Consider the following 14319-nt stretch of genomic DNA (forward strand, 5'->3'; position numbering starts at 1 on the left):
TTGTGCTGTCAAGCTCTTCCCCAGCTGGTCCATCTCCAGTTCTGGCACCCAAACTGCACTGGGGTATTACAAGCAGCTCCCCCAGGCTTTCAGCTCATGCCATGGCTGACGGTGCAGCATGACAAAGCTGAGCCTCACTTGCCCCTTTCTCCACCGTGCGAACATTAGGAGCTGCGGAGGGGTACAGGTGCCCCAGGGTACGCCCTGGCTGCCTGTCCAGCCCTTCAGGCAAGAAAGCACAGGGCCACAAAGGACCTTCGGCAGCACAGCCCCCGTTATCATACCTTAGAACCCCATCCCACCCTCCTCCCCCTTCAGCCCCCAGCTAGCAGCCACCCACGGTGCCCTTCCCCGCTTCGCAGCGGCTCTCATTTTCCCCAGCTCTGCTCGCAACCACGTTCACACACGGTGCTACCACCGCCGGTCCGAGGCATTTCCCCAGGCGAAGCAGGTTTCTTTGAACTTGGTTCCCCCCTAGGTGCTGGGCTTGAAACCTCTTTCCTCCCCCCCCTAAAAACAACGCTCACAAGCTTTCATTTTTGCTATGATCAGTTTGAGCTTACTTCAGCAGAGCTGCTCTCCAGCCGGTCTTGCACAGCCCTTTCTGAAGGTGGCTGATAGCTGTAGCTGTAGAAAAAAAGACACCTTTTTAACCAGAGTGGCTGAAAAGCCGATGCCACGGTGCTGTCGACACCGCTGGCCTCTGGCAGGGCCCGGGCAGAGCTGTGGCTCGAGGGATGCCCCACGCCTTCGCACACAGCCCTTCTGACCCTGAAACACAGCAGCAAGACAGATGGATGAGTACCCACAGTGTGCTCCTGGAAGCATAGAGGCATTTGCACAGATGCTGCCGACCGCGGGGGAATCAGGCGGGTGCGTAATTAAACTTCATGGTGCTTCTGTCAGGTCCAGGCCCAGATCTTTGCTTTCCTTAAACCATTCCTTATCTGTCCAAACACAAGCAAAAATGCATCATTCAAATCATGAAACGCCCAGAGCTTTTTTTCCTCAAACACGATTTGGGGTTAGTAATTGCTCTCATTTATATAGAGAAGTTTGGTGCCCAGGATTACTTTTGGAGAGTTCAGAGCACACACATTACAGGCCATTGCTCCTTGCATCCCTTGCTTCGTTCCAGGTGACTAGGCTAGCAGTTGGGGGATTTTGTTTTGATTTTGATTGTACTTCAAGGCACCCCAAAGCAGAGCAACATAAAGCGATGAAACTCCTTGCCCTCAGCTGCTAGGAACTTCCTACAGGAGCCAAAATGGGAAGGAGGCAGCCCAGGTTATCCTTGCCCAGCAGCTGGAAGGGGATGCTGGTTCTCTGTTGCTCGCAATGATAAGGAAAAGTGTGGCTACACCAGAGCAGGACTTGGATGCACACTAAGGGGACCTGTGTCCAGGGGGTGGCTGCTCCCCATGTGCAGCACTGAAGGTGAATTATCTTTGCACTCCTGCACAGCAACAACTTTGCTTGGCTCCACCCAAAGGTAGGCAAAGCCAGATGGCAAAAGTTCATCTGCGCAGTGTGTTTCAAGTGACTGTGTGCTTTGGTGAAGCCGAACAGAAGCAGATACACACAGAAAACAAGAAGCCAAGTATTTGGGAGAATGAACCCAGGCTGAACTAAGCAGGGCAGTAGCACCCAGCTTGCTGCATCATCAGCTGCAACTGCAGGGCAAAGCTTTGAGAAGGACAAACACCTCAAGTCTAAACCAGAGCAAGAAGAAACATTGCTCTATGTGCAAAGAAAGGCCCTTATGCCACCCATGAAGCTCTTGAGGTGGCTCAGGATCACCCATGCAGCAGCAAGCCCATTTTCATTTCGTAATACAAGCCCCAGTTTGACCATAACAGCTGGAGCTAAGGACCAGGGAAGAGCCCCCTTCCCACCATTGCTCTCCTGCCAGCACTGCTCCAGGCTGATGCAAGGCAGACCCCCAGGCAGCCTGAGCCCCACTTGGAGGCCAGTCCTTTTGGTCTCACCCCAAAATAGCCTGATGCATCAGGAAACAAAGTGAGCAGCTTCATTTTGACATGAGCCTGAAAAACCTGCTCACGTGAAGCACATGGAAGTAGCAGACCAGTTCAATTCATTTGCCGTTCCCCAAACCAGCGCTGTACTTTAATCAGAAGTGTTCTGGGGCAGGACTAAACATCTTCAATGATTTTGGGCCAGCACTTCATCTTGGAAGTGCCACAGCTGCTTCTACAAGGAAAGCAACTCCATGCCTAAGAAGGGGAAGAAATCAAGGCACCTTACCTCAAGACCAATTCAAGAAAAGGAGAAGCAAGCTTCACATTGTATTTATGTTTCTGTGGCATAAAACATAGACGAGGGCTGAGCACAATACAATTCATCTTTGAACTGTGGGGCTCATGTTGAGCACGCCCTCAGTTCAAGCATTAGATCTGGGGGTCATTAGTGTAGTTAAACCAGTCTCATGTAAACATAACACACTCTAGCCTCAGCCCAGCTTGTTTGCATAGGTAAGATTAGAGTCTGTTACTTGCCAAATCACAAGAACTTCCCTCCATGTATCTGAAAGATAGGGGTATTCCAGGGCATTTGCTTGTTATCACCTGGTTTTAGTGGAAAATTTAATCCCATAAAGTACACAATTTGAATTACTGAACATGGCAGGGCCAGATTTCTACACCCAGGACACTGCCTTGATACCAAACAAGTTCAGAATCACACCCAAAAATGCAGTTTCTTCCCTTGGCAGCACGGCGAGCTGCAGCAAACAGCCATTGGCATGGGGTGGGACACAACTGACTACTGGAGAAGACCTGACCGCTAGACCCACAACGGCCAAAGCAGACAGCCCCAGGTAGCTCAGCCGAGACCCTGACAGCACAGCAAGACTTACCTTCACGCCTGTTGCTCAGGGCAGGGTAAGAGCACACACAGGGAACATGCACAGGTACTGTATATCCATACTAAGAGCAGCTAAGAGGAGCCTCTGCTCTCCATGACTTCATGCTCTGTAAGGTTAGGTAAGGGGTTAGATATATTTATAGATACACAGAGACTTTTCAGGACCCAGTAAGTTGGAGCAGCACTTTGCCACAGCCTTGCACACAGCAATAAGCAGCCAAAGGAAGATGAAGGGCAAAGATGCTGCCCCTCACTCCAAGTTGACTCAGATTTACAATCCCTTAGGGCATGCTCTGAGGTCAGCCACATGTATGAAGCAGCACAAGTGTCTCCAGGTTCACAGACCAGCCTCAGCTGATGCACACAAGTCATTTAGGATATCTGCAAGTCAGCACACCTCAGACCTGAAACGCAAGGACTGGCCACTGTCTGGAAGGTTGACCATCCGACCCGCTTTGGCAGTAAGAACAAAGCCAGTATGTTTGGAAAGCATTTTCAAACTTTATTTACAACTGTCACAGTGACAAAAATGTAGTTTGAAAAAAATGCTAGCTTCTCCCTGAGGCTCAAAAAAGAATTACAGAAATATAGGATGTATATCATACAACAGGAGGAGTTTTACTGGAGTGCTTTGTTCTTTAGATACGTTCAACAACAAATAGAAATATACACAATACTTTCAAAAAAAGGATGCAGACAGAAATATGCAAGTCTTTAGGGCAGACAGCAGGTCTGAAGTCCAAGGATTGCCATCTCATTGCTGCCCGCATGGTAATATCTTTGATATACAGCTTTGACTTGGTGGTACAGATGGTAGAGACCAATAGAGAATAACACTTAGAAATAAGACAACTGGCTGGTATGCAGGTATACAAGCTCATTCCAGTAAGACAGCAAGACTAGAACAAGTGTTACAGATACAACAGCTGAATCCATCGCTAGAGAAAATGGTATCACCACATCATGACTGTTTGGTGATCAACTGCCCACCAAGACGGACAGGGAACGTGTACAACCGGGTCTGCGTTGCTGGACCGGAGACCAGCCGCAGTGTAGGAACACTGAGTTTCTCCTGCTTTGTGCTAACTCATCTCCAAACTCCTATCTGTCTGAAACGGTTATGCAGAGCTGATAAATTATTGCCATTGTTGTTTAAACACAAGCAAGACAAGACTAAAACGATCCTGCCAATATGTTAAAAGCAATTCCCAACCCCCACCAGCGTTTAACTACTCATGAGGTATTAAAAATACAAATACACACATGTCCAAATAGATTTTAAAAATGGAACCGGTTATAAGCAAAGGGGGGTGGCATTGGGATTATTATGAAAGTTTGGTTAAGGCCTTGACATTTCTTTTTCTCTTCCATGACCCCAAATTTGGTTTAGGTGGTAACTGTTCTCATCTCATCCCAAGATCGCCTGGCTCCCGAGCTGGCCCCCAAAGCTGCGAGATCATTACTTTCCAGGAAAGCAGCAGGTTACCCTCCCCAGCAGCAGACTGGCCTCCTCCCCAGACAGGAGATGATTTCTCCTTGGAGCAGGGTATGGTGAAGAGGGCACAACCCAGGCTTCGCAAGCCAGTCTGCGCTTTGATCAACACCCATGAACATTTCACCCTTGCTATGGAAGCAGAAACACATCTTGCCTCAGGACACCCAGGCTAATTCTCTCCCAACAGACCCCCCCCTGCAAACCCCCCCTCTCCCACTGGTGATCCACACTACATCTGGTGTTTCGTCTTTGGATTCCCGGCAGGTCTGGCAGTACTCCCCACCACACACCCTCCCACCAGCCTCTCCTGTGCTGCCAGGGCTCTGAGGAGACCCTGCAGTACAAAGCTGGAGGAGATCCCCCACCCCAGCCCTCAAGAGCCCCTTGACCAGCGAGTTGGAGGCATGAAACCCTACAGCCTCAAGGACACCAAGGTAAGGAGGAGTAATCCCCACCCTCGGGCTTTGGGCACTGCACAAGAAGGGACCAACCACAGCAGCCTCAGCAAATAGGAGAGAAAAATCTGAGGTGTTCAAGCTGACATGAGCTCTTGCTGCAGACAGAAGCATCTTTACATCTGATGCGCGTTACCTCACGCTAACCACCTGCAAGATAAATGAGGGCCTCGCAGTAGAGATGACAAGCAGCAGCCTAACATTATCCTGCAAATACAGCTGTTCAGCATTGAAGTCTAAAGGCAAACAGAGGGGGAGAAAACAGCTTTGGGAAAAGCGGCTGGAAAACAGGCTCAACAGCAAGAGCAAGAAACCCAACTACTCCTATGGACACTCACATCACCCTAGGAGGTGCTGAACCAGGGAGAGCTACCAGCCCCTCGTCAGCAGAGCATTTAGCCATGCTTTGCTACAGACACCCTGCCACCCCCCCCAACACGCAAAATGGAAGCTGTAAGAAAGGCAAATCTGAGAGATGACAGCTCTGTTCTCACACTTTTAGCCAGAGGCAGCTCCTGGGCAAATGCTGCCGCCTCTGACATTCCTCCCCCTCCCCAAGCTCCCCCCTCCAGCGGTCCTCGCGTGGTCACCCTTTGCCATGTGCTTGGAATTTCACTGCTGCCTCCGCCTCGGAAAAATACAGATAGTGATCTCAAGAACAGCAAACATTTCTCTGCGTTACTTCCTTCCTTCCTCAGGAGGTCTGGTGACACCGAGGGCTTCAGTTCTCAATACAGAGAATACAAAAAAACTAAGATCTCGCAGGTGCAAAATTGAACTTGTCTTTTTTTTTTAAAAAGACTTTCAAAAGAAGTGTGGCTCTTCCTTCAGAAGGGTGCGGTCCCTTGCCTTTCCTCAGATACCATTTATTGCTCCTTGTTGTCCTTCTTTGCATCTTCACAGTTTTCTTCCTCCTCTTCCTCCTCCTGCACAAGGAACTCTTCAGGTGGCCATCTCAGCTCACCGCTCTCCACATCGCCCTCCGTTGGCTCCACCACGATCGAGGGCAGGCGGTCCTTCAGCTTACAGTAACGGTCGAAGTCCGAGGGATCGGGGAAGATCTGAAAGAGCCAAGAAACAGCCTGTGAGAGGGGCTGCGTTCAAGCAGTCTTAGCCAAAACCCAACTCTCAAGACACTTGGGCCTTCAGGGCAGAATAGTCTGGACACAGAGTAAACCACCAAGTGATGGGCAGGCTCTTGAACTTGTAAACAAACCTCTCCAATCTCATAGTATTGGAAATAAGTACTGCCCAAGAGGCTTCCAAAGCACATGCTTGCTTGGATAGTGCTCAAACAGGCATCTGCCCTTTCGGATATTTATCCAAACTCCTCACCCCTACTGCTTTTGCATTAATGCTCATGAGTTTGCAGCCTGAGCTACCTCAATCAGAGAATCTGAGATCTCATTTCCTGCTGCTGGTCAAGTTACACATGAGAACAGGCTTGTGCTCCAGGCTCGACTGCTGGAAGGGAGAGGAGGAGTGTGGCCACCCCGTGCTAGAGCGGTCCAGACCCCTGCAGCAAGGGCCTGTACCTGGTATCTGCTCCAGGGCCACAGCACCAGAATGAAAGAGGAGTTCAACTGTATTTTGGAGATAATTTTGGCAGTCTTCTGCATGCTACAAGCTACCATACATCAGCAGTGAAGCTCAGCAAGAGGACACTCATTTTGTGGAAGGGTTGGAGACCGGACCGTATTTCTTAGGGCAGGAGGTACCCGTGGCACAGCCAGAAATTATGTACCCTGGTCCAAGGAATATGAAGACCCCTCATCTCCAGCACACCAAGGTGGGCTGAGCAGTACCTTACCCCTTCCCTCCCACCCACAGCTTGCCACATGGGTGCACATGCTCTGCAGCAGCACCAGGGCCCAAACTCCCCAGCAGTGCCACTGGGATTCACGTTTTGATCCTACTAGGAGCCGAGGCAAAGACAGAGACACAGGGAAAAACTGACCCCTGCAGCTCAGAGTTAGCAGGAGGTCTGCATGACTGAATTGGAGCGTGAACAGAAAAGGCTGCTGTCACTTCTAGGGATACCCTACTAGGGGAACAGCTTCAAACCCCGGCTCATCCAGAAGGGGACTGCTGGGTGACAAGAACCAGTTGCCATATCAGATCCCCCAAATGGTAACCAGAGGATTAAATTATCACCTGCTTATTTCAAACCATTTTATCAGAGTGCTCATGTCACATCACAGTTGCATTTGAACACCCCAGAGAAGGTAATCACAACATCCATTTTCTCCTCCAGATTGCAGATGAGGCAAGTCAGGTGCTGTACTTTTCGTTGAACACCAGCTGCATTCAAGTGAGCCTTCAGAGCACCCTTGCAGGGCACAGCACTGCAGCTCTGACAGACAGACATGCTGCTCATGGGTGTCTCAGTTTGAGAGCAAGACCTCCCCTGCCCTTTATCTTTGTGGTTCCAGTTACAAAAGCAGGTTCCCCATCCGGGAGCCTTGAGCATTAGCCACAAAGCATCATCCTCCTCATGCCAATCCTGCAGGTACCCACCACCTCGGGAAGCCCTGGCCCAAAGAAAAACATCCTCCTATCAACTTGTTCTTCAGCCTAGCGACTGTTAACCACACCATCCCCTCCTTGTCAATATTCAGTCTTCTACTGTTCAGCCATGTTTCTCCTAAGCATCCAAAGCTTTGTGGCAACTAGGTTACCAACCTGAGAAAGCCTTCAGGCTGATACTTAAATGCAAAGTCAGGCAAGGTAACTTTGGGAGGGGGTGCTCAGGCAAGCAACTCAACGTGAAGGTAACCCGCAAGAGGAGGGCTCTTTGCAGACAGCCATCTCACCCTGGGGACAGCAGAGCACAAGCCTGGCTCCCACCATCCATACACTTTCCAGGTGCACAGGAGTTGGGTCTTTGAACACAGCCACATTAATGCGAGAACTGCAGTATGAGCTACTGGCTCTTAGTCACGCCCGCCACAAGCGAGATGGTAACCGTTTCTTGGAGCTTTGTGGCTTCTGCTTGCCTTTGGCCAGTTTCAGACATGTGGTACATTACTGGAAGTACAGTCAGTGGCTCTTAAGCATCCACTCGTTATCTAAACTCGGGGTAGGAAAAAAAATACCCTTGACATTACATGGTTTAGAAGGTTGCAATGGAAAAAGAAGTGTGGTTCAGGAGGTTACATAAGCTGAAAATGTCATAAAATAGCCTCCTGTGCAAGAAAAATAGCAGTATAATAATTAAACTAACCTTTGGCTGCTATCATTTTAAGCACATTAGGTCAAATTGGAGCAATTTCTTTGAGAACAGCCTGCCAGTTTTTTTTTCCAGAAACTAAGTAATAGTCATTTCCTTACAAACAAATATCCCCAAAACGTGGTGTGCAGCTTTTTTAATAAAAAACACCCTAGCACAATCTTATCTCAAACAGCTGCAGGACAGGCCGAACCCAAGAAGGTCAGGATTTTTTCCACTAAGTCATGCTTTTTAATCATCAAGGCAGCATGAAGCAAGATGTTGCAACTGCACTTTCAAGGGGTGTGGACAGTCAATGGAAAAAATACACTCGGCAGATTTCCTCGCCATGTGATGAGCAGGGTGACACGGCAGGCCAAGCACAGGGACCGAAAGGAAAAAGGGTTTTAGATTAAGGCTCTGTTTATGCATCTGGGGAAGCTGGGTGGAAAAGTTACCCCTACCAACCTCCCCACTCACTCCAAAATAACCTGTGTTGCCAAGCTCTTTATAGAAAGATAAGCAAGCACCAGCTTTCTGCTGTTCCACGCCAGCAGTGCCATGCTGCATTTGTTGGCCCTGTATGCCTAATCTGGTCCCACTCCAGATTCAGACAATGGGAAGAAAAAACCAACAACTCCAAAACTTGCAGCAAGGTCCCCACTGGGAATAGAGCAGCTCAGCTCTGACTTGCAAGCTCTGCACCCTTTAGCACTGCAGCCGGGACAGCCTGTCTAGCAAAACCTGCCTACAACCCTTTCTGCTCATGTTAGTCAGCTCAGGCACGTGGGAGGAAGCCTTTGCATCCCCCCACCACCCAAAGACTACAGAAGCAACAGGTTAACTTCTCCCCCTCATTTATCAGAAGGAGCCACATCGCACACAGCTAGAAGATGCCTACTTCTGATCTGGTCACTTGATGGGGGCAAATGAAAACCACCAACTGGTGGTGAAGGCTACCTAAAAGCAAGTACAGCAGCAATTCAAAGGTTTCTTCCTCACCCTAGCTTGCATGGCACAGCACAAGGGGCTGCAACTACTTCTGCAGAGCGCCCCCACCCCCTTCTGCAGCTGAGCCCCAACTCCTGGCCCATGGAGAGACACATCCAACACCTTCAGAGCCCACAGAGGGCACATGTATCACTTACGCTACCCAACACAGCTTCTCACTCACAGCAAGACTAGTTTTCACAAGCCTCTCCAGATGTTTTGGGAACTGCTCTCCTCCTGGACTGATCCAGATCACATACAAACCGACCAGCCCCTTGCCTTGCAGCTAGAAAGGGCAGTGAAAAGCAGAACTTGAAACTAAAGCTTGAAATGATTGTAGAAAGATCATGTTTGCCTCTGTTTCAGATGATTTAGCTCTACTATCCTTGAATGAAGTCTTGGCAACAAGAATGGAAAGTTTTCATTGCCCTGGGGAGGCTCATACCCTCTCTTCTCAGCATTCACAGGGGTGGAGAAACACCAAAAGCAGGAGAGATGTCAGACAGTTAAGAGCATTAGCTCAGAGCTACCATAATCCAAGTGACACTTGTAAATTTAAAACAACTTCCACATGTGTACTCCATACCAACATCCATAGTTAGAATGCTTGTCTCCCCTCCCATAGGGCTGAAAACTATTTCAATTATATTACGGGGAGACTAAGGTAATGAGATCCTTCCAAATTAAGTTACTGTTTTGGGGGAAAGCTTTGCTTCATTGTAATACTATACAAGACTGGAAAGTCTGCATGAGAGGCAAACCACTTCAGGTACAGGATATACCCCTGACGTACACATATTGCTCACCCTCCCGTACTAAAAAGCTAAGTTTTGTGCCTCTTCAGCAATATCAAGTCAATATTCCAAATCAGCATTTAAGTTCTTGAAATAAAACTTTACTGCCATTGAGAAGCATGGCAAGCTCATTTCAGGAAACATTTAAATCCTCTCAGTGTCCTCTTCGGAGGAATTTTTCAGCCACAAGCAGCAGTGCTAATACATACATTTACTCATACAGTCATTGTGACTCAAGACCGAGCTCCATCTAGTATACACACCGCAGCTGGTGACTCAGGTTTATGAACGATGACAACTCCCCAGTCACGGACAGCTTGCCCTGTCTCGGGGGACAGTGGCTGGGAAACTTCATACATCATAACGATTTTCCAGGGTAACAAGGCATCAAGTAGGGAGGAAAAAACACACACTGAGTGAGGTGTTCCGATTAGCTGCTGTCTTCAGTCTGCATTTCAGTGGAACACTTTTTTTGCATTGCATAGCTGCAAATGTGATTAGCTTTGGCTGTTTACCCCATATCCTGTTCCTGCCTTCATTTAAGGTCCCAGACCCTGGAACACACATTGACTCAGTCTACTTATCTTGTCCAGTAACCATGCATCAGATGGGCTGTGAGAACAAGTTATCCTAAACTCACTATCACCACCTTTTTGCAGCCCAGTCTCAAGACCTTCCGCAGGAGCAAGCACCGGCTCTAATACAGGATTTCCCCTGCACAAATCAAGGCTGCACAGACACGAAGCACCTTACAAGCAAACAAGACAATTAGCAAGAGGAATCTCAATTTCCACCCTTTGCCATCAGCCCCTAGGTCAGTAACATATTGGTCCCTCAGTTTAGTTGGGGGGATGCAGCTCAAACCCCTCAGGGAGCTGTGATGCTCAGTGCTGGTCCTGGCAAAGAAGCATTGCATTCACCAAAAATTATTTCCCCAACAAGACAGATGATCCAAGCTTTTGCCGGAGAGACTGGATGGAGCGCTAAGCCTATTTACCCAGATTCAGTCTGTCTGACGTGATTCACAGCTAGTGATGGCTGTGATGAACCTAGACAGATCCCAGCATGATGCGATCATGACTTAAAGAGCTCAGGCTCCCCATGACAACCAAACCCCAGCTGATGGCATGAGGCAATCTCAGCCTCTGCATGCCAGTCTCCTAAAAGGGAGCCTAAGGTCCTGCAGGACCCGTGAGCCGGCCAGACAGCTGGGCTGCAGTAAAGTAGCACACAACTCAGGACACAGCATTTGCTCAAAATAAACGCTTTGGGCATCAGAATGTTTTCAGTTGTGCTCAGACCCTGCTCCACTTCCAAGAAGCAAGGCAGGATTCAGGTCAAGGTACTGTTTTGACAACAGCTCCGCGAAAATAATTAATTCAGCCTCTGTTTCAGTAGCATCGTCCACACTGCTGTGAGATGGCATCAGAGGACAAGCTGGCAGAGCGCTGATGAGGCTTTTTGCAGAATGGGTGTATCGAGGGGCTGGAAAATAGCAAACAGCACATTAGCTCCGACTGGCAGTGAAAAAGCCTGGCTCACCGGAGACTGCCAGGCAGGAAGCTCATGAAGCCCTCCATAGGCACATCTGTTTGTAGCAGGGGCATCTTGAGCCATCGGCTGCATTTCAACGAGTTTTTTGTTTAGTAAGTCCCATGGGAATTATGGGACATCTATTAAAGATCCAGAAATAGCTCTTCACTGCAGGCACAAGACCCAGCATGACATCATCTCTTCAGCTGCATCTTCTGTTTTGTCTATGCCGCCCTGCTCCGACTCATGGCCCCATCTCACCATTCACTTCTGCTCAGGCCCTTTAAATCTGATGGCCGAACCATCTTCAGGGGGCTCAGAGAACAGCTTTACATCACAAATAGGGTAATAAAACTGCTTTACGCAGAAAGGTTTTGAAATTAGCACATTAGCTTACAAGCATTTTGCATATGAACCAGAAAAAGGCACTTCTATGCTGAGAAAGCACATTTTGCAAGTGAAACCGTACCAATTGCTAGGCCTACACAGGCAACTCTTATCACCGGTATGACTTCTGCAGTCTTAGTTTTCACATCATTGCTTGGAGAGCAGCAATGGCCAATCCACCAAAGGCCCAGAAGCTTCACTGGGGGGGTGCACACCTTCTGCCAATGTCTAGACAGACACTGCAGGACATGAGCAGAGGCCAAGGGGGTGGAAGAGGCAGAAGGAAAACAGCAACAAGCCAAGTTCCTCCCATTACCAGACAGGAACCCTGAAGTTCAGCAAACTCAATAGGACAGAGGAATCTGATTGCTGAAGTTTATGCTCTAAGTAAATGCAAAAATACTTTGAAATGATGCTGTTGGACATGTCTGTCTGCAGCAGACACTGATGTGCTTTACAGTCCCAGCAGAGCTGCTGTACCATCTCCTCTGGTCCAGGCAGCTTTGTGCCTACAGATGAAGCTAGGAGCAGCCCCCAGGCTCATAGCTAAGATCCTGTGGACCAACTCCCAGCCTCTACACAGCCCAGAGGGGGACATTCTGAACCTCATTTTGAGGTTACCTCTTCAGTAAAATGAATACAAGTTCTACTACTAGAACAAGAGAAACTTTTGAAACTAAAAGCTTGCCTCTCCTAGTTCTGGCTCCACTTTTTTTTTGCCTCTCGTAGCCAGCCAAGGGCTGTTACACTCACATCACGAGTGCCGAAGTCTGCAGATGAGTGGAGGAAGATGTTGCAGCTTAGAACAACAAGCCTCAGTGTAGGAGCAGTCATGCTCCATTAGCCCTGTCTGGTTTTAAATTATTGCACTACAGCCCTCAGACTAGCATACAATTTTCCATGTACCAAACTTTCTCCATCAGCAAAATGAAGCACAAAGTGCCAGAGTCTGAGGTAGAACAAAGAGTTCATGGTGCCATTTGCATCAGATTTGTCCTTGCTGTTCTACCTTGAATTTTCAATCCTTTAAGGATACTTTCGACTTACCTCGATTGCACACCGCAATGCTCTCAGCCTAGCAGCCAGAGGAGGAGGGCTGGAGCCTGCTCCCCAATCCTCTTTACGTTAACCTGATTTAGAGGCAGACCTCATACACAGTCCTCACCCCACTGCTGCCCCATCGGGATCTTTCACCCTAACATCTCAACCCCTTTCTGCCATCAGTTTGCCTTACACCAAAGTACCAGCAGGCAGCTCCCAGCTCTTGCAGGCATTTGAAAAAAGTCATCTATGACTACACCACTACAGAGGAGAGATCCAGGATGCACAAACCCTGCGTAGATACGAGTCATCAGCATTTATGACTCGCACGCCTTCAGGTTCAAATGATCCACTCAAAACTGAACAGGCCTGTTCCCTGGTTGGCCCGAGCAGACTTATCAAGGTCATTAGCACTTGGGGAAAAACCTCCCTGAAGCAATCATTACAACAAGCAGGGCACCTAGATTCTGCCTCTTGCTGGAAAATGTGGGTAGGTAAATAGAGGCATTTGACCTGGCTGGGTTAAGCCTCTTCATACAGTGACCCATAAAGACAACTGAACATCCCATGCAGGCTAGTTTGATCGCTTCATGTTTATGACCATTGTCATATGCTCCCTCTATAGGGGAAGAGGGAAAGGCCATATGCTTTCCACTAACTCAAACACTGAAGTACAGCTATTTCCACACACAGGCAATAAACCAAATAACTTGTCCTATCCAGATCCAGAATTCTGACCAAAAAAAGCAATGCATCCCCTTTTCCTCCCACAGCTTTGGCTTCTGCTGGAAGCCTCTGCCATGGCCCAAAGTTCAGTTATTTCATGCTCCAGTGCACTGTTACTGCCTTGCAGCTCATTTTTCAGCTGTAAATATGCAAGCATACAACAGCACACCTCATTTGAATGCACGCTTAGAGCAACTGCCTCTGTGCAGGTTGTGTAACATCTGCAAAGGAAGAACCCCGCGTCAGGATCTGCCATTAAGAGTCACCCGATGCACAGCCCAGATGCAAGTCATCTGCAAGTCACCTCGGCGCCTGTGTTAAATCTTATCAACAAGTCTCCTGGAAGAGCAGGGAAACATGGGTCTAGTAGGCTAGGACGCACACAACTTGCCCCCTGATTAACTATAAACTAGGAAATGAAAGGGATATCGAGACTAGGGGATTAAGGCTCAGGCTGGTTTCTAAGACCACCACTTCATCCCAGTCATCGATCTAGAGGTTAATAGCTATTACATTGCTCACAACTTTCAGAATGAGCGCAGCTCATGCCTTCAGGTACTGGTATCTCCAGCGACATTTCAAGGCTGTCCCTGGCCTCACTAAATCTGTTAACCCTCTCCAACAGGCCCATCAGTCAGGAAAAGCAAGAAAAATTTCAGCGCCCTATAAATACTTCCCTCCTGCTCTAGGCAGGTCATTTGTATGCTGTGTTACAAAGAGATCCCAGAGTCCTCTCAGCCTGGTGAGAGGGGCGAATCCTTCAAGCAATCTCCCCACCTCCCACTGCCCCCCCACGAATGCTGAACC

General features: G+C 48.6%; 1 protein-coding gene across 1 annotated transcript in view; it reads right to left on the reverse strand.

Annotated features, from left to right (window-relative positions):
• Positions 1–3436: 3436 nt before the first annotated feature.
• The window catches only part of LBH (LBH regulator of WNT signaling pathway), an 11272-nt gene continuing 389 nt past the window's right edge, over positions 3437–14319 (reverse strand). Inside the window, exon 2 of the mRNA XM_009648193.2 lies at positions 3437–5894. Coding sequence (XP_009646488.1) covers positions 5700–5894 — 195 coding nt within the window. The 3' untranslated portion in view covers positions 3437–5699. The remainder of the gene's footprint in view (positions 5895–14319) is intronic.

Source organism: Egretta garzetta, unplaced genomic scaffold (genome assembly GCF_000687185.1).
Source record: "Egretta garzetta isolate BGI_Z169 unplaced genomic scaffold, ASM68718v1 scaffold11, whole genome shotgun sequence".
Lineage (NCBI taxonomy): Eukaryota > Metazoa > Chordata > Aves > Pelecaniformes > Ardeidae > Egretta > Egretta garzetta.